At 37.5% G+C, this 25,052-nt stretch overlaps 2 protein-coding genes and 2 pseudogenes across 2 annotated transcripts; all 4 read left to right on the top strand.

Annotated features, from left to right (window-relative positions):
- The first annotated feature begins 632 nt into the window (after positions 1–632).
- On the top strand, positions 633–1,525 carry LOC144667290 (melanocortin receptor 4-like; annotated as a pseudogene).
- Positions 1,526–3,478: 1,953 nt separating this feature from the next.
- Positions 3,479–4,394, top strand: LOC144667289 (melanocortin receptor 4-like; annotated as a pseudogene).
- A 5,016-nt stretch (positions 4,395–9,410) lies between these two features.
- LOC144667288 (trace amine-associated receptor 9-like) lies at positions 9,411–10,325 on the top strand. Its single transcript, XM_078528683.1, has one exon. It carries the CDS (start codon positions 9,411–9,413, stop codon positions 10,323–10,325), a length of 915 nt encoding a protein of 304 aa, XP_078384809.1.
- Positions 10,326–14,207: 3,882 nt separating this feature from the next.
- Positions 14,208–18,152, top strand: LOC144628075 (uncharacterized). Its single transcript, XM_078486129.1, has 3 exons — positions 14,208–14,303; positions 17,022–17,106; positions 17,472–18,152. The coding sequence occupies exons 1-3, from the start codon at positions 14,223–14,225 to the stop codon at positions 17,936–17,938; spliced, it is 633 nt and encodes a 210-aa protein (XP_078342255.1). The 5' UTR covers positions 14,208–14,222; the 3' UTR covers positions 17,939–18,152.
- Positions 18,153–25,052: the final 6,900 nt, after the last annotated feature.

The following is a 25,052-nucleotide window of genomic DNA, read 5'->3' as shown; positions in this document are numbered from 1 at the left end:
ATTTTCTAAAAGAAGGCTGTATGGACTACGACTGTTATTCTCCTATAAATGATTTAATTTTTTTTTGTCTTTTTAGTATAGTATAGCAAGACGTCGAGACGTTCATAGCTAACGCTAAATAGGAAATACACGTTTATCATGCGCCATATTTTTACCGCCGAATCAGAATGTGCAAAAAAATATTGCACTGGCCAGAGATCATTTGCTTCCTGTGGACACAATGAATTAAATTAACTTTAAATTGGAAATATTGAGCATACTTTTATTATTATATTTTCTCATCATGTATTTTGTTGAAAATATTTTTTATTTAACTTTAGTTTTCTTGTATTTTATTTTTTTAATAATATTTTTTTTAATAATGCTGCTGAAAAGCCCTTTTCAGGGAGCGCAATACACGTATGAATGTATTTTACATAGACCCGTTTATTTTACAAGTTAACATGGAGTATGATCTTCATGCTCAAAGTAGTTTTCTTACAGGCTTACCTTTTTCTATATCAGGAAATACAACTGAGCCAGTTTTTAAACCATCAGGATGAGAAAATAAAAGAGTTTTGAAACGTCTTCTTGGCGAGCCCTGAATTACTATAAAGTGACCTAAAAAAACAACCCCGTAGAGAAACAAGGAAATGTGGAGATTAACTAAAGAAGGAAACCACACGGAAATTCAACAGTTGTTTTGCACAAAAGATCTTAGTGAAACACATCGGAAAATATTTATTTCAGCACTAAACAGTACTCTTGCTATGACTGCATTTCTGGGGAATGTTCTGATCATTATTGCCCTTCAAAAGGTGTCGACCCTTCATTCGCCATCGAAACTTCTGCTTGGATGCCTTGCGAGCACCGATCTCTGCGTGGGTCTCATCACACAGCCTCTTTACGTAAACTTTCTATTGTCTCAAGAACATTCCAAACATTGTTTCTATTCTGCAATCCTTAGCAACACCACAGGGTTACTTTTTTGTGGAGCATCCTTGTTAACACTGACTGCAATAAGTGTGGACAGACTTCTCGCCCTGTCGCTGTGGCGACGATACAGACATGTGGTAACTTTGACAAAAGTACGGGTTCTTGTCGTCGCTTTTTGGCTTTCTAGCACTGTCCTTGCGATAGTATTACTTTTCAACTCTCGTATTGCTATTTACATTATGTGTGCAACAATATTATTATGCATTGTAACCTCAACCTTCTGTTACACAAAAATCTATCTCAAGCTTCGTCACCACCAAGCTCAAGTACAAGACATTGTTCACCAAGGACAACCGAACGGAGGAAGAATGCCATTGCATTGTGGGTTCAGATAATATTACTGGTATGTTATATTCCATACGGTATCATAGCTATATTTGTTATCACTGGACTAGATACGAAATTTACTGACCTCTCTTGGTCTGTAACAGTATCTCTCCTCTTGCTAAACTCGACCCTGAATCCATTTCTGTACTGTTGGAAGATCAAAGAAGTTAGACAAGCAGTGAAAGGCACAATCAAACAGTTTATTTGTTGTCTGTCGGGTTGAATACCTCGTAAATTGCATCCTATAATATAGCGCCTTATTCCTAAACACAATCAGAAGCTGCGTGGACGAATATAAAATTTAAAAGAACCATCGGTGTAATAATAATAAATAAGAAATGAAACCAGATTGCCAAGTACCCTTAAATGTCAAGACCAAATTTCCGATTGGTGAACCTTTCATCAATTTTTAGTATTTATTTTTGGAAATCGTCATGTGATTATGAAACCAAGTAAGAACCGTTTTAAAAATTTAAATAAGAAAATCTAATCAAAATTCTAATCATAACATCTCAAGGTCTGGGAATTTTATTTTAATTAAAAAAAAAAAATGTGTCATGTTTATATGTAGTTTGCTTCATCAACAACATTGACTGATCACATGGAATGAGTTTTTAATTATTTGCCAGAGTTTTCCTACAGCTGCAAAAAAATTCGTTTTTCTAGTATTACTCAGTTCGACATAAACAGCTTCTCATGCTCTGTTACACGAATTCCGAATATGAAAAAGAAATCAGAAGTGATGCCAACGTATGGTAAATATGTCCATGCGGTCATTCTTTAAAAAGGCTTTATGGACATTTTTAAATAATAAATTCTTGAAGTTCTCGGGCAGTTCAAACCTTATTCGTCAGTATTTTGTTTACATAGGGTCTGATATTCATGGTGAAATCAATACCCTTACAAACTCACAAGACCTAAAGGGTTGCTTAAGGATAGCAACCGTCCTTCAGTTACACGTCGTTTACAAAGGCACGTGCAAATGTTCCCAAACGTACATTGCCGAAACTGCAAGCAAATTTTAAGTCGGTGTTAAGAAACATTCCGATGCCGCAACAAACAATCGCAACCAGCCAAATACATCGAAGAGCATCCAAATCACATCTTTTAACTGGACGTTCTAGCCACAGTTCACTCTCGATGAAACGCACGCTTCCATTAACTTAACAACCAAGTTCAGTCTTTTTAACTCACATTTGTCCCTATGGAAACTAGCGTTAAGTTATCATTATTCAAGCCTATGTTATAAATGATCCATTTTTTTAGCAGAACACTCCGATGATGATGAATAGTGTAGCTTTTTAAAAGTACAGTCTTCATCATGGCGGAAAACATTCGCATCGACATTCAGACCCTAGCAGTGTATTGAATGTTCGTCAAATGAACATTATTTAATGGCCTATCTACCACAAGTCTATAGAGCATCCGACGTATCAATCACAAAGTCACAGCTTCTACTCCCGTTATTACCACTCGGAATTGCGTTGTCCCAGTCTGCCTGCACAACAATGAAGTTGATCGCAATTTATCACTTGATCAAAAACTGTTCAAGGGGCTTTATTAAAACCTAGATAATGACAAGGCAACTCTTTAGTTTATCCATTAGAAATCAACCGTCGAATCACTATTTGAAATATCGCATGAATAATGGCAAAAGTTCTAACATTTTTTTTTATATATATATTTTAATTTAGTTTTAATATTTACCGTGTTTACATTTAGTTTGCTTAATAATGAATAACGTGTATTGATATTGTGGCATGATTGTCACTTATATGGAAAGTTTTCCGACGACAGCTGCTAAAAGTCGTTTCTAATCTGACTTTCTTGTCTTGTGAAATAAGTCGGGGCCTGTTCGGTGAAAGTCGACTTCAGGATTGGCAAAGGAAATTTCAGGTAAAATCAGGATCGACACAGAGAACAAATGTGATCGTTATGCGTAGTGGTCGGGAAGGCTCTATGAACTTCGACTGACAGGACAAGTATATATAAAGCATACTAATACGAGTTTGTTTAAAGAATCAGCTTTTCGACAGAAGCTTTTACTTTCAAACATTCGGAAAGAACAACTGAACTGCAGCGTTCTGACCCCTAAGATGGCGCAATTGAAAAATGTTGAAAAAGTATTCTAGACAGGAAAACACTTCTTATAGCAAGCAAGGAGAAGAACAACGGAATGGAAAACGTAACAGATTATGAAAACCACAGGGCAAGTATGTGCACGATAGGTCTTAATGGAACACATGAAAAGATGTTCTTCTCGGCACTGAGCGGCATTTTATCCATCACTGCGTTTCTGGAAAATGTTCTGATTATTGTTGCACTTCAAAAGGTGTCGTCCCTTCATCCACCATCGAAGCTTTTGTTAAGTTGCCTTGCGAGCACTGATCTCTGTGTTGGACTCATTGTGCAACCTCTTCGAGCAGCCCTTTTAATGTCTCCAGAACATTCAAACCGTTGTTTCTATCTTAAATCCGCCTTTAACAACATGATTGTAATTTCGGGGGGAGTATCTTTGTTCACAATTACTGCAATAAGTGTGGACAGGCTTCTCGCTCTGCTGCTGGGGCTGAGATACAGGCATGGTCGTTACGTTAAGGCGCGCACGTATTTTTGTTGCCCTTTTTTGGTTTTCCGCAATGATCGCCCCATTAGTAAGTATTTACAGCATACTTGGAGTTATATACATTACAGGCATAACAACATTTCTGTGTATAGTGTCATCAACCCTATGTTACACAAAGATTTATTTGACGCTCCGCCATCACCAAGCTCAAGTACAAGAACACGTTCACCAAGGACAACCGAACGGAGGAGAAATGCCACTGAATATTGCACGATACAGAAAGACAGTATCTAGTGCATTATGGATACTAATAACATTAGTGGCTTGTTATTTTCCGTATGCTATCGTATCTATATTTGCTATTATTGGATTAGGCACGCAAATTTATTTCCTCGCTTGGGAAATGGCACTATCTCTTTTTATATTAAACTCAACTCTAAACCCATTTCTGTACTGCTGGAAGATGAGGGAAGTGAGACAAGCAGTGAAGGACACGATGAGACAGTTTTGGTGTTTCTCAAGTTAGAGATTTAATGCGTAAGAATGCCCTTAGTGTTAATTTCAACATAAGCTATACTTAGTTAAATCGGGCGTGTTGTAGGGTTGGGGAGCTGGGCCGTTAGAAAGGAAAGGGCTGGGGCAATACAAGAGAAAGGGACAACAATAAAGGAACTAGGTCACCGAGCTCTTTCATTTTAAATACTCTATATGCATAATCCTATAAGCTTGAAAATATATATTTTTTACGTTTTCCGACAATTCAACTGAGATTTCTATTTTAATACTCAGAAAAAAAAACGGTAGTCCTAGTTTCTTTAGACAAGGTCTGATATTTATGGCCACGCGTCATTTACAACCGTACGGCAAATGCAATTGTGGACAAACCTTTTTTGACGAAACTACACTTAACGTTGAAATCCGTGTGTTAAGCAACATTCTTGTGTGAACAAACAATAGGAACCAGCAAAACAAAAACTTCAATCACTTCAATCTTCCAAGAAGTTTTTATTTATCTATTTTGTATTTTTATTTCGTGGCGCATCTGAAAACTAGCTTTTTAGCTAAGTGTGCGGACCACGCTAAATAAAGATTTTGATTGTGATTGTGAATCACTTTTTCTCGTAGGACGTTCTAGGTAACTCTCCTATAGTCAAGCCGTTGGAAACCACTATTTGAATGAATGTTGAAAAGTCTGATTGAATGATGGCAGAATTGAATCAGTGTTTAAAATTCTGACAGATTCTAATTTAAATTTTTACCATGTTTACATTTAGTTTGTTTAAGGAGGCTCGATGTAGTTTTTTTAGACTAAGGGTGGTTGTTTTGAAAATTAAAATTACCTAGGAAGCCAATGTTCGATTTTTACCAAAATACACCATAATGATCAAATGTGACCAAATTTTAATTTTTTACTCGTCACTTAGTCACAACGGTTACCATAGCAACGATTGACGTTTTCTTTTGTTCTCAAACAAGCTTGATTTTCTCGAAATCTAGACTGACACTTGGTGTTTATTTTTTGATATGTTAAAGTTTAGTAGATTGACTAACTATTGACGAAATTTTAGAAAAATCTGTAAGAGCGTTTTCAAGTAAATCAAGAATGAAATTTTCAGAAAAACACCGTTTTAATATAAAATAGGCGCCTTAAAATTGTTTCGTATTATTTGAGCACAGTTTCTCTCACTGAAATATAAATACTTACACCATCAAAGACCATTAACTAAAAGCGAAAGACTTTTTGCTTTAATTTGTTAAAATTTATCGACTGCCGATTGTAAGAAATTATAAGAAAATACCAAAAACTTCATTCTTGATTTACTCTAAAACGCTCTTACAGATTTTCCTAAAATTTTGAGCACAGGTAGTAAATCTACTGTACTTGAACATATCAAAAAATGAATACCAAGTGTCAGTCTAGATTTCGAGAAAACCAAGCTTGTTTGAGAACAAAAGAAAACGTCAATCGTTGCTATGGTAACCTTTGTGACAAAGTGACGAGTAAAAAATTAAAATTTGGTCATATTTGATCATTATGGTGTATTTTGGCAAAAATCGAACATTGGCTTCCTAGATAATTTTAATTTTCAAAACAACCACCCTTCGGCTAAAAAAACTACATCGAGCCTCCTTAATAATAACGTGTATTGATATCGTGCCATGGTTTTCAATTAGTTAAAAAAGTTTTCCGACGACAGCAGCTAGACCTCTTCGTTTTATCTGACTTGCCTAAAAAAGCCGGGGCTTGTTCTGTGTTTGACGAATTTACGATCAGGAAACGAAATTTTATGTAAAATCAGAATCGACATGAAGACCAAGTGTAGTGGTTGTTAGAGGTCATTGGAAAGGCTATAATTATGAACTTCGACTGACAGAACAGGTAAAGCCTATAATATAATCCTTGAAAATAAACCCGCTAGTACAAGTTTGTTGACAGAATTAGCATTTCCGAACAAACTTTTAATTACTGCCTAACCATCAGAAACTGCAGCGTTGTGACCCTCTAGATGGGGCAATTGAAGAATGTTTAAAGTGTCTTCTAGACAGGAAAATACTTTCAATTACAACCTTGGAAAAAAACAACGAAATTGAAAATTTAACTGAAGATGAAAACTACAGGGCAAGTGTGGGCACGACTGGACTATTTGGAACACATTAAAAGATATTTTTCTCGGCACTGAGCAGTACTCTATCCATTACTGCGTTTCTGGGAAATGTTCTTATCATTGTTGCACTTCAAAAGGTGTCGTCCCTTCATCGGCCGTCGAAGCTTTTGTTAAGTTGCCTTGCGAGCACTGATCTCTGTGTTGGACTCATTGCGCAACCTCTTCGTGTTGCCCTTTTATCTTCTCCAGAACATTCAAACCGTTGTTTCTATCTTAAATCCGCCTTTAACAACATGATTGTAATTTCGGGGGGAGTATCTTTGTTCACAATTACTGCAATAAGTGTGGACAGGCTTCTCGCTCTGCTGCTGGGGCTGAGATACAGGCATGTCGTTACGTTAAGGCGCGCACGTATTTTTGTTGCCTTTTTTTGGATTTTCGCCATGATCGCCCCATTAGTAAGTATTTACAGCATACTTGGAGTTATATATATTACAGGCATAACAACATTTCTATGCATAGTGTTATCAACCCTATGTTACACAAAGATTTATTTGACACTCCGCCATCACCAAGCTCAAGTACAAGAACACGTTCACCAAGGACAACCGAACGGAGGAGAAATGCCACTGAATATAGCACGATACAGAAAGACAGTATCTAGTGCATTATGGATACTAATAACATTAGTGGCTTGTTATTTTCCGTATGCTATCGTATCTATATTTGCTATTATTGGATTAGGCACGCAATTTTATTTCCTCGCTTGGGAAATGGCACTATCTCTTTTTATGTTAAACTCATCTCTAAATCCATTTTTGTACTGCTGGAAGATGAGGGAAGTGAGACAAGCAGTAAAGGACACATTCAAGTTAACTGTTAAGTTATAGACTGTAATACGCATTATTACTGAATAAGACTCGGTCGGTATCACAATTTTATTCGTAAGAGAAAGAATGACCTTTGGTGCTATTTACAACATAAGCTAAAAAAGAATCGAGCGTCTTGTAGGGTTGTGGAGGTGGGCCGTTAGAAAGGAAGAGTGGGGTGGGACAATACAAGAGAAGGCGACAACCATAAAGGGACTAGCTCTTTACCCTGTTTAGATCAGGTTTTTATCAGCGGTTTTGAACTGGAACTAGCTTGCAACATGCAATGGAGGCTAATGCGGGTAATCTTTTCAAATGCAAATGACATGAAGCTGTTTTTAACGATATTCCCCCGCATAAGCCTCCATTGCAAGCTAGTTCCAGTCCAATACCGAGAATACGAATATGGCCTATTTATCTCCCCTCAGTTTTTTTAAGAGGTGATAGATCAGTGGCATAATATCTTCTCTATTTCTATTGAGATATAGTGATCATCATTTTGCAAAAGATAATCGGTGGAAGAGAAAAATTTTAATATTTGTTATTTCGACGACCAAACGATTTTACACCCAAAATTCGATTTTTAAAAAATAGCACCTCTGCTTTCGGAAATACCCGCTGGCAACCTTAAACGTATTCAAGTTCAATACATAACTCGAAGTTCGTTACAGAAGACTTTTATGGAGAGCCATAAACAGCAGCAAAATCTTAAGACGCTAACATTGAGGTCTACACCGATTTTTTATGATAGAGAAAAATATGTTATATAATGTTAGGGTTTTTTGGAAAATCTGGTGTCTAAATTGTCTCAATTAATACCTTTATCATGTAAAATTCTTGAAACTAAGGTGTTTGTGAAAGGCAAATTTATCCATCTCAAAAGCTAAAATTTAGCGATATCTGGCTGAAAAGTGTATTAGGATGCCAGAAGCACGTGCAAAATTACTGTACTTATAAATTCATTTTTTTTTTTCTTTTCCCGATGTCTCTGGCAACTCGCCGCGGCAATTTTTGTTTATTACAATGACAAAAGATATCAAGAATTGTCCGATAGTGCCCATCGGAACTTAGTACACCTAACGAGTCTTAAGTAAATAAGATACAATATTTTTTCTCAGTTTATTAATTTTATATTTTATTTTATTTTGTTATTTACTTTCCGTTTAAAATAGGAAACGGATTTAAATTTAATTATAATCTTTTTGCAGGAATACATGACGTATTGAATCATAAACCTTTAATTTCAGTGATTTATTTTATTTTCAAAGGGATTTTTTTATTTAAATAATTAAATTAATATTTAAATTTCAACTTCAATTTCCATTACAAAGGAGAAAAGACTCGTCAAGATCAAGTTGAGCGAAGTTTACCACGGTGAAAGACTGTTTATGAGGCTTTATTCAAACCAAGATAATAACTCTGTTACTCCTAGCTAAGCCGTTTAAAACCAACAGTTGAATTACTGAAAAAAAATCTGATTGATGAATAAAGGTAGTATTTATTTTGTAACATGCGTGTTTACATTTAGATCGCCTTATTATCAAGACTTGAATCTATTTCGTAGGTAATGTGTAAGGCTCATTCAGGATTTGAAAAAAAAAGAAATTACAGGTAAAAAAAAATTAGAAAATCAAAACCCAGGCGAGGTGGTTAAGTGAGGTCACTGGGAAGGTTATTTTTATAAACCTCGTTTGACTGTTATTCTCTTCTTGTTATTTTTAAACGTTAACATTGGAAGTTTTTTTTTTAGCTAATGGCGAAATAGGTATGAATGTTTTTTCTCTACTAGGTATGCTTGGAAGTAGAACCATTCTTTTTTTTTAAAAAAAAAAAGAAAACTCACGAGCTTGAAAATATACCCAACAGTACTAGTTTGTTTACAATATAAGCAAACTATCCACAACTGTTATTTTCTCATCATCAGAAAATACACTAAACTGCACTGCTCTAGCCCTTTGGATGAGGTTTGAGAGCATATTTTTGACTGGCCCTGGACTCAGAAAAGAGGAGGGGAAATGTCGAACGAAACATTAACATTTCCATGACAAACTAAGAAAAAGAAAAACAATGCAGAATTTTATTGGAGGAGGAAACCACACGAGCATTGTGTGCACGACAGGTCTTTATGCATCACGTCAGAAGATATTATTTTCAGCACTGAATAGTTCTCTAGCTATAACTGCATTTCTGGGGAATGTTCTGATTATTGCTGCACTTCAAAAAGTTTCGTGCCTTCATCCGCCATCAAAACTTTTGTTAGGATGCCTTGCAAGCACCGATCTCTGTGTTGGCCTCATTGCACAGCCGCTTCACGTTGCCTTTTTAACATCTCCTGAACACTCCATTACTTGTTACTATTTCTACGCCGCTTCCAATTGCACGTGTGTATTCTTTGGAGGAGTATCTTTGTTAACAATTACCGCAATAAGTGTGGACCGGCTTCTCGCTCTGTTGCTTGGGCTGAGATACAGACAGGTGGTAACGATAAGGCGTGCGCGTATTATTGTAGCCATGTTTTGGTTTTCCAGCATGATTAGCCCACTAGTATACATATACAGCGTACATGGAAGTATATCTGTTGCGTGCACATCAACATTTTTCTGTACAGTAATTTCAACCTTCTGTTACACAAAGATTTATCTGACGCTTCGCCATCACCGAGCTCAAGTACAAGAGCATGTTAACCAAGATCAACAAAACGGAGGAGGAATTGCACTGAATATAGCACGATATAGAAGAACGGTGTCCAGCGCGTTATGGGTACTGCTAACATTAGTGGTCTGTTATCTTCCTTATGCTGTTATGGCCATATTTGCCATCATGAGAGTGCGAGCGCAGTTTCTTGACCTCGCATGGGAATTGGCATTATCTCTCATTATGTTAAACTCGTCCCTTAATCCATTACTGTATTGTTGGAAGATGAGGGAAGTAAGACAAGCTGTGAAGAACACGATCAGTCAGATTTGGTGTTTCTCAAAATAATAGCGGAGCTCCAGCGCGCGAAGCACGCCAGCGGAGCACCGTGAATAAGGAAATTTGGGGTAAACCCATGAAGTCACACGAGTATTTGAAATTTGCGGTAAACCCATGAAGTCGAAAAAAATTGGTTATGGAGTGAGCGTACGCCCGCCCGCGCCTACAGACTCTCGGGGAGGGGGAGGGGAGTTCCAAGGAAACCCAAGCGGGGGGGGAGGGGAGACAATCTTGTGCCTCCTTGGTAAACCGAAATGTGTAAGGTAAACGACTAAGATCTTTGAAAATCCAAATTATAGTCAATTGACAGCTGTCAAAATAAGGTATCCGCTGATCAGTATCACACTACTATATCGCGGGCTCAGGTGTAGAACTGGACATGGTCGTGCGTTTTTTTTTTAAGTTGACCGCAGACCAAAGGGTAGCATTGCTATCATTCCGCGGGCGCAAGTGCTTTTCCATGGTCAGTCGATTTAGGTTTAAATGAAGGACAAAGTGAACAACCAGGACAGTTTGTATTAGACCACAGGCTCCCAAGCTCAAAATAGGTGGTTTATGGGACAGCTTGTGTATATAGAGAATTGTATGGGAAAGTCACTAATCATAAAAAAATGTGTAATTAACTATCTTAATTAAAAAAAACGTTTTCCTACCTAAAATGTGTCGTTTTCTTATCTCTTGTGCCGATTTTGAAGCCATTCTGGCACCGTTTCAAGTAGTGAAGTTATTCGAAATCATTGTCTCTCCTTCTAAAAAGAAAGAAAGGCTGACCACTACATCGATCGCTGGCCAGACGTCGCTCCACAAATCGCTCTCTCCTCAAAAGGAAAAGTCCCGAATCGCAATAAAACCAACAGATCCATAAAGCCCAATAATTTTTACTCCACATGCGTGTGCTTTGGCGGTCGAAAAACTCGTGAAGAACGAAAAATTTGGCTAAATTAAAGTTCGCCTCATTTGCCTCTTGTTCCCACAAAATTTCTCGTCCTCCCAAACTTCCACTCTTGTTTCCATAATTTGATAGAAACACGGAACACGTTTTCTATTTTTTTTTTAAATACTGCGTTTATAAGGTTAGTTTTGTAAGCCATAAAAGTATTAGAATCCCCGAACATTTTACTTGGAGCTGGTCGTGGGTTTTGACATTTGAAATAAACCGGTATAGAACGTTTTCCAGAAGTTTTTGAATTTTCGTGTGTTACCCAAGCTAATCATAGCTGCACCAATTGACGAATTTACACGAAATATACATAACATCTATCGATATTTCAAGGTATTTTATCTCAATGAATGTAAGATTTTTTTGCTAACAAATATAAATCGAAAAATAAATAGACTTATGTGTCTTATGTGCAAACGCTTCTGAATAGCACGCAACATTGCAAACCCAAACGCATTTTTCATATTAATTTTTAGAGCGGTTTTCACTTGGGTTTCGAACAATTCGCATTTTCATTACTACATTTTGTGATGGGCTTAAAAAAAACTTTTGCCATTTTCTCAACCAATTAGAACTAAAACCAAAATCAATCACGACTCGCTTGCATGCGTTTTCCCGCGCTTTGTGCCGGTTATATGCTTTAACTAAGTGTTTTGATTAGTTCACTGTATCGCCTGTATCCTCTGTGATTGGCCAGAGTGATAAATTCGGTATTGGTTTTACGATGCTCAATCAATAATCGCTCTATTTGCACAAGAAAGTATTGGCTTTTTCATTTCTTCCCAAAATCCTACAAGTTGCACAAAAAAAAAATCGCATGTAACATGGAATCGTTCAACTCTACTCTCGCTAGTCCTTTTCGTTATCAGTGTAGCTAAAAAAACAGCAGAAACACTCCGATGCTTCAAAACAGCACTTCGAAATAAATTCGAACCGTCAAGTTTTAAAACCACGATATCGCCCGTTTTCTAATGAGGCTTTGACATGCCAACATGCAAAATTACTTGAAATCAGTGCTAGAGTACCACATGCAGTCATGAGGATTGTAATAATAATAACTATATAATAATAATAATAATAATAATAATAATAATAATAATAATAATAATAATAATAATAATAATAGTAATAATAATAATAATTATAACGTGTGACAATTCACGTGTTTTACAATTGGTTTATGCTTAAGCGTCCACTGTTGAGTTCATGATGGTGCACGTGCAAAGTTAGAGAACACAAAAGAAGCGTAAGTGATGCTCAAGATGATACCCTCGAGCATCTCTGGCTTCGTGAGTGCTCTCCAAACTTATCACGCGCACCATAACTCGATAGCGCGCGGCTTAAAGCATGAACTTATTGTCTTATAACATGGTTTTACCCCTGGCTAAAAAATGGCAATAACATTCAGTACTCGAACTATCAGCGTGCACTATAAGATTATGGTGCACATTTACGAATACTGAATCTAATTGCGCACCCCTACTAGCTATGTTATAAACAATTTTACATTTTGTCACGATAAAACAAAAGTCACGTCAAATAACAGACACTTTGAATTGCTGTAGCCAATCACCTTTCCACTCAGGGGTAGTGCAAGAATGAATACGTTCTAAGCGCACTTGAAATGTCTGTTTAATCTAATCTTTTTTTAACAAATTCTTCCTTTATTATTGGTGTTTCTGTAACAGCAAGTATAAAACTTTTAGTAAGAAAACGAATATGCCAGCCGTTTTTGTGTCACCTGGATCAGTTAACACTAATGTATATTGCATTTCTAAATGTGAGAAGTGGACAGTATTATGCAGTTTTCTTCAGTCACGAAACCAGATATAACAAAAATCGGCTTGATTCCATAAAAAAGCAACAAAAACGTTGAGATCTTGAAATCGGTAGCAACAAACAGATTGTGGTATTCTCATATTCTTAAAGAAATGAACATTTTGAAAGTTACAGCACTTGGTTATCCTGCGTGCTATTAATTTTAATGCGTACCTTTTGATGGTGCACCAACATTATCCTATCTCACTGCATGAGCAAGAGACTCTTAGAGATTTTTACTGCGATAATAGCAGATAAAAAAACAGTAGAGGGTCCCAATTGAGTGCTGGCTTTTACGGTTAATGGTAAATATTTTGACTTTTTAACGGCTACTGGTTAATTTAATTACCGTTAATTTCTTACCGTACCGGTTAACAGAAGTGTTAAAAATTATCCACTGCTTTAAAAAGTTAGAAGCTAATTTCTAATTTCTAAGACTTATGGTCTTAGGACCATTCTGGGGGTAAAAGGTAATCTTGTCAATTATATTTTAAATTAGTTTTCCATTTTTTTTTTTCAGAAAGCTGTAAAGTTTCAAGTCAAATGGCCCAAAGCCGAACTTCTTGGCTTGGTCGTTATGGATAACATATTTTACGGCTAACGGTTAAAACATTTTAATTGTTGCGCCTAAAGGCAAATTTAAGGCCATATTACAACTAACGATTAACCCCCTTGAGACCCTCACAGTACGCTCAAGACTAAAAACAGCAGACACATCGAGAGGATTCTAACAAAGGACCTTTATCAAAAGCTTTGAAACATAGGTAAGTCCTAAATGCGAATCCTGTTGAACTTTAAACTGATTCTTTTTTCTGGTTTTAAAGTTCTTACTTCTTCCTTTTTTTCCTATAAGCCAGAACACGTGTTACTTCCAGTATCTAGCAGTACAGGGATATTTTACGGTTACAAAAAGTGAATTCATATCGGTACACTCAAAAGCGTATTATCTGATCACAACATTTGAGTACATGCCATCGCCATCAAACCCAGTATGCCACCTACAATTACCCGCTATAAGAGCCTTTTATTCCTTCTAACCTTTTATTTAAAAAAATAAATGTTAACAATCCACACTGAATACTGGTCACGTTCTTTAGCCAATCAGGTTGTAGAAAGTCTCATATTAGCTGGAAGTATTTTTAAAATATATGATATCAATTTTTTTGAGTCTCAGTTGTCTATCACAGACTTCCAAAGTGTGCAGTAAAGACAGCAGATTTGTTTACAAGGTAGCGTAACATTTTTTCTCTATAATTTATAAAAGTTGTGTTTATTTATTACGCCATATAACTTCACTAAGCAGTTTAATTTTTCCTCGAAACTTTGTCTTTCGCAGCTGTCTTTGAAACAGTCGTTTTAGTTCTTGCGTTCCCAATGTCAGTGTTTTGCTTTAAAAGCCACGCCTATGCATTCGGGGTCGAAACAAAAGGCGTTTTTACATACCTTTTTAACATAAAAGATAGGCATTTTCTTTGAATTTCCCGCACTCCCCTATTTCGCGACGACTGATTCTATAAAAAAAGAACTGTTTTCCGTAATCATTACGTGTAAAAAGCAAATACAAGTCGACGTATGGGCCTTTTTTTCCCGTGATTGTCTATCGCTTAAAAAGATTCGTACTCCACGAAACTGGAAAGTACTACAAATTCGACCCAGTGAAGACAAAACTTCGAGCAACAATGATTGAAAACAAGGTAAATGAATAGCGAAGCGCGCCGAGGTCTAAAAATAGAATGCAAATTAATATAACTGCTACGAGGCTCAAAAAACATCAGCGTGTTCTCAGAGAAATAGAAGGAATCTAGGCGAAGTTTTCGTTTTATGTTAGTGTTTTAGGAATACTTGCTGCTTTAAAAAAAGTTTTGGGAAAATCGTCCGCAATTTCGGTTTGTTTGTCTGAGTCTTGTCTGAGTTATGACGTCACTCGCGCGCTTTGCTATTGCAGCTTATTTAGTCAAAAAAGCTTAATTACGCATACCCTGAAAAATCACGCACGAATGGCGTGACTGTCAATTTAATTGCGTGACATGTGCGTGTGCCTTTGCACGTAAAACTTTGAAGTGCCTTTGAGTGAGTCGTTCGCACAGTATGCAGGGACTAGCTCAAGCAAACAGCGCTCACTAGAATCGCTTATTTGTTCTAAATGTACTTCAAAAAGTTTAGATTGTCAAGGATCAATAATTACATAGATTAATTAATTAGACTTGAAGAAATTATTGAGTTTGAGAGCAATATGTCAACGTGTGTCAACACTTTCTCAAGCGTTACACAATAAAATTGCACAAGTTATACTCCTCCGTTTGTCTAGCACAAAGTTGCCACTCAACAAATTGAAACAAGGACCGCTTTCATCACTAAAACAGATTCTTATTTTCAAAGGTACGTAGTTATTGAAAACTTTGTTCACATTTGTTTAAGATGTTCAATCATCTTGCCAGCAAGGCCTTGCAGAACTTGTCTCCGGATTTGGCCTAGCGCCTATAAGATCTTAAAATTTAACTCTTTGGCTCAAGACGTTGAAATTTTAACATCCTGATGTGAGATCGACCTAATAACATAACTCATTGTTAAAACTAGCCTGCTGGAGCAGACGGCTTTTTCGGCTCGAGTTTCGTGCAAACGAAGCGCTCTCGCATATGGCGCGCAGGCCATGTTGTAACCCACCGAGTTGACAGTCCCATGCATTGTGGACATAGGTATGGGTCGCACTTAGGAAAAGTTTTCATCTTTGCCGGCTAAGAAACCGCAAAATTTTGAAACCAAAACCGGAAAGGAAAACTTTTGTCAAACTAAGCAGGGTCGCACTTGTGAGAGGCAACTGTCATAGAAGTTAGAAAAAAAAAACACATGTCTAACCTGATGATTTTAGAAGACATATCGCAATCAGGTGAAGCGAAAGGAACGGTGAAGCAGTGATCATAAATACGGTGATTCTCCTTCTTATTATTCAGCTTAACGGAACCAGCACCAGTTTGTTTGTTGTTTTTTTTGCACGTTTGATGTATGGGGAATGGGCAAACGAATGAAATGACGGTTTTAACTGCCTGCCAAGACTGCATAGCGCTCGCTTGCAGTGTTTCCTTGTAGAGAACTCGCCCGTGAAGTGCTCGGCTGGAATACAAAAAAATATGTATTGTGGGTATTCGACGCTATTGCCGAAAACACCCTTGAAATTGCGAATAATTATAATAACAAGCAAGTCCCTTCATAAAGAGCGCGGAGCCGCGGACTGAATATTGCCGTGCTTGTTCATATCGAACGTGTTTTATGTTTCACTGACAAGCGTTGACAGTTACCGCTGTGATTCCTATTGTTTAGGTCGAGTTTTCGAAAATCTGCCTGCCCCACCCAAGCACTACGGCCTCTTTGATGTTTTTGCCGATTTGCAAAGTTTTTGCCAACTGGAAAACCTAGGGTCGCACTACGCAAAGCGCCCTGATGACAGATTTTCACCGCAAAGTAAACAAATTCTGGCGAAACTTTTCCAAGTGCGACCCATACCATAGAAAAAGAGACTGAAATCTGACTTTATCTCATTTCATTGCATGACATCGTTTTTGGCTCGGTTGTCGATAAACATACCGTTTTGAAATGTCGACTTTCCAGTACAAAATAAATGTACGTGTAATGTAATGTAATGTAATGTAATGTAATGTAATGTAATGTAATGTAATGTAATGTAATGTAATGTTATGTAATGTAATGGTACTTGTACAGCGCATTTTCCAAAGCTCAATGCGCTTTATAACCCTTAAACGGCGTCTGGCAGGCCATTATATTCTGCAGTTACGCAGGGAACTGGCTCCCAAATCAGTTAAGAGTCGCCGTCTGAATAATATGTCGCAACTTAACTCGCATTTGAGATTTGACCGATAAGGTATACCCGTATTCGGTTTTCGAATATCTTATCTCACCACTCAGCTAAAAAATGTATATTTTATCTTCAGGTTTCCGCATCGAGCGTAAATATGGAGTTCAAGTTGGTTTATGGGGTTTTGATGCTGTTGGTACTCCATGCTACTGCAGAGTCGGGTAAGATTTCAAAAACTTTTGAAAAGCAAAAAAACAAGATATATTATTTATTAAGGCGAAATGTGGCAGCAATCTAACGACCTCTAACTTCTAAAACGATACAGCGTTTAAGACTATGGAAAGAACACGATAGACAATGTTGTGACTAATTTTATCATCCATCCACTCATCCATCCATCCATAATGACATTCATGTATGCATGCATGAGTTCGTTTATTCTTTTATTCGTTCGCTCTTTGGTTCGCCAGCTCGTTGGTTGGTTGGTTAGTTGGTTGGTTGGTTGGTTGGTACGTTCGTTCGTTCGTACAATTACGTGAGAGCTAGTTCATTTATTCCTTAATTTTCCATTTTCATCAACTTTTAGATCATTGGATTAAACTGAGTTCTCGTCCAGTTTGTTTTGGCGCCAGAGATGACCAGTATGGCAGTTTCAGCGTCCCTTACGGTGGCAAACTGGCTGCCATAAAATTGGTTCACCTGAGCGGTGCTGTGACCTGCGACAATCGCCTCGGCCTTTCCAAATGGTCTTTCTGGGGTTGTGGCGATCACCCGACTTTAAAAACCCATCATGTCGACGTTACCATAACAACATCAAGCAATCAACTCATTTTGCCGCCAAGTCAGTTCTTCTCCACATATCCGAGTGTAAAGTGGTCTGTGATTCCTGGATTTAACTCGTTTTCCTCTGAGATTGTCCTGCCGTTCCTCTCCGTTTACACAGTGACCTCGGGCCAACAGTTACGCCTGTGGTATGGTGAAGATTTGGTGAACCAGAGCGAACATGACAATGGAGGAAAAACCTGCTGCGATGTTTACGCTCTCTACAACTGAGAAGCCCTGAAATGGCCTCAAGCATTAGGAAGATCTTTTGATTTCGTTTCATTGTTTTTTTGTCCGAAATCATTCTTTTTTGATTTATATGTACGAAGATAAGAAAACTCGTCTATTCCAAATTAAGAAAACTACAAAAGAACTATCCTTCAACTCACTGAGTTGTAAAACTGTATAACATTAAATAAAAATAAATTAACGGCGTGAAAAAATATATTTTTTCTTTTTGTCATCGTAACTTGCTTTGCACTAGTTCCTTTTTATTGCCATTGCCGGGAAAAGACAATTTCATCAATGTTTTTCCAAAAATGAAGGAATGATCGGAATATTGTCCCTGTATCATTGCCAATTACAAACATTTGGACTAAGGTGCCACATCACGCATCAAACTTTTGGTTAGGATTTTAGCTGGACAATAAGACCAGCTTTCGCTTCTTTTATATACATGGCCTTATCTATTGTTTGAGGGAAAGGGTCTCAATTGTTCAAAAGAGAAAGGTTAGTAATTACCGACGCGTAGCCAGCTCCCCGAGCGCGAAATTCAAATTCCTTCGGAAGCGAAAAGTGTTACAAACCCAGCCTTTGTGGGGGAGGGTGCGGTAGTGCTTGTTGTAGCTTGGACACATCTAAAGGGAGTTGGGTGGGGAAGTTTGTGACAAGAAGAGCGAGGTCTTGACAGTTGGCAAGCGAAAAATTACGTTTCAATAAAACGAATCTGAATGTTAAATAAATTAAAACTTTCCGAAAGCTCGCTGGCCAATACAACTGCAGCTTCTTGAATTTAAACTCTCCTAAGCAATTAAAAGTTATACAATTCAAATAATCTTTCTCTTGCCACGATAGCGCTTTCGCAATCTAACTTGGTAGTTATTTATAATAATAATAATATCAAATTACTTTGCCGCTATTTTATAGTCAAATTTAATATTTGCGCGTTATCATGCTACAGATGATGAGGTGGAAACAATTTATTTATCAGGCTCAAATTATACTTCACTCACAAAGAAAACCACTATTTGAGTTTTTAGCCTTGTGTACTTGAAATGAGAGAGTTGTTTACTACAGACCACGCGGTTTTGTTTAATGAAGGTATTATCAACCATCAATTTGAGATCAATGACGAAAAATTCAAAATGAAACGCGCGCGCCACTGTCTTTGATTCCCAAAATGCCTTGATTTCCAACAACGTTTTCCCACACAAATCCTCTAAATTTTCTAAAGTTGAAACAACCATCGTGATAAAATGTAACACTTAACCATCAGTGGTCACGTTACAGCATCCCAGCTGAGGGTTGGCGATAAAAAGTGCGAGGTCCCATCGTCATCGCTATTCATGGAAAATTTAGCACAGCGCAAAAACTACGACCCATGCCCCCCCCCCCCCCCCCCCCCCCTCCAATCCCCCAGCTTTTCTTTTAATTTCGGAAATTTGCGTTCATGTTGAAGTGTCATTATGGGCAAGGATGGATAATATAGGTGCTGAGTGCAAACATATTCCATTTCCTCAGGTAAAAGAGTGTTTTTACTTTACTAAATGTTCCGCATCTAAACTAAAGTGCTTTGACAAATGGCGCCGACAAGTCCGCAAATCCGGCGCTATTTTTAAACACGTAGTACGTTTTTAGTAAAGCTCCAAAAAACTTAGTAAATCGTCAGGATACTGGTTATGTATCGAACTTTGAACTGCAAAAACTAAAACCTTATCTTTGAAGTACTCTTCGTGTTTTTTGCATGTTTCTGACGTTTGATCGCGGTCGGCCCAGTATTACTGCTACTTAGAAAAAGTATAAATAAGTTTTAAAAATGTAGGTACGCTAAATACGCCTTTTTAAAAAGAGCTAAACAAATTATGTGCCAAAAAAATATGACTTAAGAATCACACCAACATGAGGAGGCAGTAAGCTCTTCGCTTGGTTTGGCGTGATAGCCGGTTAAGAGACAGATTGATACAAGCACGTCGTTAAAAGCACTTTTTATATACGAGCGCCATGTGCTCATTCTAAAAGCATTTATTAGTGGTAGCATTTATTTAAATGCAGTAAACAAAAATCAACATTAATACAGTTTTTATCTTAGTTGACCTACTTTCGCTGGTTTGGCGAAGAAAACTATTAATCAATTAGAACTAACGTTAGACACAGTTGGTGTTGAAAGCACAAGCAAAAATTAAACTTTCTGATGATTGTATATACCGAGAGAATAGATCTACACCCCAAGGAAAGCTTCCGTGAGTTCTACTTTGTTTCCAACCAAAGTCGCACTCTCTCTCCTATTTTTGATATTCTCAGACCAGGTTTTCTGGCCCAGTTGACGAGTACGCTTCAAGGTATAATTTTAATACAAGGATTCAACACTCAGGGGCTTAAAATAACTGAGAAGAATATGCTGCCTTTGCAATGACATCTGCCAATGGTAAGATATTCTAGTCTTCTCGGATAATAACGATAAACCGTAGGCCCCGCCTCCGGCATCTTGAGCAACTGGCTAAACGACTAGTTTAGACTCCTTGGAGACGTTTTAATTGTACTTTATATTGAATTGTAGTAATAGTAACGTTTTATTGTATTTTTGTATCGTCTCTTCTGTTCTCTTCTCCTCTCTTCTATTCTATTCTATTCTATTCTATTCTATTCTATTCTATTCTATTCTATTCTATTCTATTCTATTCTATTCTATTCTATTCTATTCTATTCTATTCTATTCTATGTATCTTCAGTGTCACGGTCAGCAGGGGACGTGAAAGAACCCACACACTTATCGTAAAGAGTAAGGAATGGAGTTCTCGGTGTTGTTGTCTGGTCTTTGCCCGTTGTACTGTGCCTACTGTTGAAATGCTTGGAATTATTAGCTATATAAAACTACTCTTCAAATCCGAGGGTAAAAAAACTGACGTCATGAAATGTAAGTGCATGCATTGCTTGGTCATATCGAAACTAATATTCAAAGAAATAAACGAGTCATACATTTGGGCACGAAGCTTAATTAAACAATTTCCCGTCTTAACCAAGCAAACAGCTGCGCGTGGGTCATGCAAGCTAACAGAACATTAAACTCTTTCAGCCAATAACTAAACAGTATAACCGATGCTAAACGTCTTAGGTGTTATCAATTTAATGTTATTTTCTCACTGAGTAATTAGGTAACGCGGACGTGATGATTCTCATTCAAAAGGAAGGCATATGTCGTGACGACTTGCAGTTAAATTCATGGGCAACATGTAACCGGGAAGTTAAAAAATGGCGAAAACAGGTTTATAATTCTGAAAACCGTTATCAAACACACTGTTAAAAGTAATTATAAACATGGGGATTGTGTTTCCAGAATTTTCAAAAAGAGGCCCCTACAGTTTGATTTATTGCGCACGTCACGACAATGACTATTTAAGTCTCCAAGTGCCCTATTTTTTTTTCCAAATGTGACCAAATTAACATTTTTTTGTTTTATAATGTTTACTGTTTAGTAGTCATTATACGTTTATGTTTCTTGGCGTCACGCACACGCAAACCACAGTCATGTTGTGTTTCCTAGATTATCCAATGTCACAGCATAAACGCAAATGTGGTTAAGTGTATTCCTTTCCAGTAAACAGGAACTTGTAAGAAGATAGAATTAAACATGTACTTGAACATGTAGGAATTTAGGCTTGTCCATCATCATATGGAACCCAGGCTCCTGGCAGTAGATATATTCATTACTTTTTACTTACGTTGGTTTATTGAATTCAAGCCCTTGTCGATCGAGACCACTGCTCAGGAGTCAGACCAAGCAAGCCGTCAACCTCTAGCACCTTGGTACGAGATTGTTTACATTATTTTATCCTTGTGACCTTTAGATCTTGTTTTCTCGAGATATTTATCCCCCGGAATTTATGCATTTGCTGTAATTAGGCGGCCTTGCCTTTGTCGAGGTCACTATTTGCTTTAGTTGAGTTTATTTGCAGGTTCAGTTCCTTTCAGTCCAATAATCATCTTGCATTTACTACATTCACTGTGAAACTGTTCTTATACTTATTCATATATTGGCTTTTGGTCAATTGTACAATAGTGTATTGTGAGAGTTTTAAGCTATTGTGGGTTACCTTATTTTTATTTGGCTGTCCTTTACTCTAAAGAAGTATCTTCTATTTTTTTTAACTACAGATTTCCGACCAATTATGGCGTTCAAGTGGATTCTTGTGGTAACGACGCTATTGGCAGTACCATTAACTGCAGAGACGGGTAAGCATTTTCATGATAATAATTTGCAAACAGCTGCATTGTGTTCACATCAGTCACGTAAAAGTTAAGAGGTTTTTTATAAGCCAAAGTTTGTTGTCATATGAAAGGGATGTGGGGAATGTCACGGTAATGTGGTATGTGCCATCCAAGCAAGCCTCCGTTCCACTCTATAAATACCTTATAAACGAGTAATTTCAATACTTTGCTCTCCTAATGTTTTGCAGGCACATGTGGTCTTGTCAAAATTTCTGGAGACCGCTTTCAAGGAACAGGGAAAATTCACTGGGGATTCAGCGGAGCAATCCGAAGGATGAATAGCTATGCTCACGCGTGCAGAGTTAAGGTATAGTTACGGAATACGTAATTTACAGTGGAATTTATTCCGATTTCTCGAACCAAAAGTCGTTTCCCTTGGATGTAATTCATTCAGTCAAACACTGCTATTTTATTCCCCATTTCTCGAACAAATTTTCGTTCGCTTAGAGGCTCGAAAAATCGGTATTTCACTATAAAGTGAATTGAACGAAGGGCCATTTTAGGTCAGAAGGAAATAATTGATTATTTTCGTTAAAAAAATCAATATACTCCATCAAAGTAGTCTTAGGATTTGCACTATTCCTTGTTTTTCTTCCAGTCTGACATTTATTCAAGACAGCATTGAGAAGTCACTGTTGAAACATGAAGAAAGAAAACAAAAAAATTCCTTTGGAAATACAAAACGGCTAAGAAGGGGTTTCATATTGCGTAAATTCGACACTAACAGTAAGAATTTTCAAACAAGTGAGCCAAGAGTTTTACACGTGAAGAGTAAAGAAGTATACGAGAATATAGGTTCTTGCAAAGGGGATGTTTTTTAACAGGAAACGTTTTGCAAAAAGCTACGGATCTATTAGATGAAGGGAGTATGTTGAGGTTTTCTTGTAACTTGTAGTTCACTTGCGTGATTCTGCCTTTTCAGATATATGTAACCAGCTCCTTCAGTAAAGACGGTGCAGGTGTAGTCAGCGGTGCTGTAGTGAAACCATCTAAAATCAGCAACCATTTTGTGGGGCATGCAATTGACATAAATGTGATTGACGGTGCCAATTTCTGCAACAGTACATGCTTAGGCGATGCAAGCAAACAAACCAAAGCAGTAAAATGCTTCATCTTCAAAATCCAGGGACACGGTATTCTTCGTTGGGGAGGAGACTTTGCAGTCCCAGATCCTGTACACATTGACGACGGTTGCAATGTGCGCTGGCGCTCGGTGTACGACAAAATGTACAAGGCGCTTCAGACCAATTGTTAAAGGGACACTACCACGGGGATTTTTCTGCTTTTCAGTAAAAAGTACTAAAACTGGCGAAGTACTCTCGCTCTTACACGAAATGCATCTAGAACATCAAGATGAAGGTACCGTATTTTCTCAAATAAACGCCCCCGTCGTTTATTTCAAACTTGGCTTCGTGAACCCGGTGTTTATTTAATCGGGGCCCGGCGTTTATTAACGGACTACAATTTTCTGCCAATTTTTCAGATTGATTTATTATTACCGATCTTCGAGACCAAGGGGCAGTTTGTCAAGGCGGGACGATTTTCTCTTCGTTCTGCCCCGAAAAAGTGTCACTGGGTATCACAAAGGTGATTAATTCCCAAAGGTGCACTATTACGGATTGGATGGTTTATGTTGCAATCGAGATTTGTGACAAACAGAATATATTTACTTGTTAGCTTCACCTCAAATAAACGCCGGGACCTCAGAACAAAAAATTTTAGCAATTTTGACCCGGCGTTTAATCGGGGTCCGGCGTTTAATCGAGAAAATACGGTATATAGTAAATTGTGTTGTAGGAACAAGGGAGCCGTTATTAGTTGTGAGCTCTTTTTTTCTGGCCACAAGGGTTGAACTTGAAAAAGTCAACCTATTTTTTTTTTTAAGTTGAGATCTTAAGTTCCTGATGGCATCACAATCATATCACCTTTTATAGCTTCCGTACACTGGCATAGTAATTTTTAACAAAACTGGACCGCCTATTGTGGTTTCCGTATGCCTTTAGGGCCATAAAATTTTGGAAATGCATTGGACATTATAAATCATGCCAGTGAAAACTAAAAGACTTTTATACCATGTTATGTGCATTTACAATATTTCTCTCCGCTGTTTCAATGGCATGCATAGAAACTGGACGATCACACTATACGAACTACTGAAACTCCTTGGTTCAAACCATTTATTGAATCACGTGATTCGTGATTCGGTTGTTCGGCACCGCTCAAACTTTTTTTCAGTCGTGTAACAAAGGGAGTTTCTCCCCCCTCCCCCCTTATTTTTTGATCGATAACTGACTTGCTTAAAATAAGTACTATGGCCTACGAGACATAAAACTTACATACGCAAAATCTGTCATATTGTGTCATTTTCTGCTTGTCTTGCTTCTCTCCATCTTCCAGTAGCAGAGTAATTGGTTCCGAGTACATTTGAACAAAGAAAGAGGGAAGTCGAGATATGGCGTCTTTACTCTATAAATCGCCTAAAGAGCCATGGAAATTTAAACAAGTATGCAAGGTCACTGGGAACTGTCTTTATGAATCTTGCTGTGTTGAATGTATCTCCTTTGTTCAGCCGTAGCCTTTGGCGATTTTCAATCAAGGAAAAATATAACCATTAATTTACAAGCTGAGCAAGATCTGTATCCAACATAAATTCGATAATGGCCGACAGCCTTTTTCCGACATTTGCATACCTGCCTGGGACCGGTTTTTCTTAGACATACACAATTAATATAACCGGATCTTGTGTCTAAACGACACCGAATCTAAAATACCATGGTTCATAACATGCCGCCGCAAAAAAAAAAAAAACATTATTTTGTGTTTTTGTAGGTAATTCCCTTTTTTACTTCGTCGTTTAACG

This window comes from Oculina patagonica, chromosome 10 (genome assembly GCF_052425735.1).
Source record: "Oculina patagonica isolate OP01 chromosome 10, crgOcupat, whole genome shotgun sequence".
In the NCBI taxonomy this organism is placed as follows: domain Eukaryota; kingdom Metazoa; phylum Cnidaria; class Anthozoa; order Scleractinia; family Oculinidae; genus Oculina; species Oculina patagonica.
The sequence above is the reverse complement of the archived record's forward strand: the minus strand, read 5'-3'. Positions and strand labels throughout refer to the sequence as shown.

Bases quoted from the DNA above. Each gene is read 5' to 3' on its own strand.
- LOC144667288 (XM_078528683.1), top strand. From the start codon at position 9,411: ATGCAGAATTTTATTGGAGGAGGAAACCACACGAGCATTGTGTGCACG.
- LOC144628075 (XM_078486129.1), top strand. From the start codon at position 14,223: ATGATATCAATTTTTTTGAGTCTCAGTTGTCTATCACAGACTTCCAAA. The intron at 14,304-17,021 runs GTAGCGTAACAT...TTTTATCTTCAG, and splicing joins ACAGCAGATTTGTTTACAAG to GTTTCCGCATCGAGCGTAAA. The intron at 17,107-17,471 runs GTAAGATTTCAA...ATCAACTTTTAG, and splicing joins CCATGCTACTGCAGAGTCGG to ATCATTGGATTAAACTGAGT.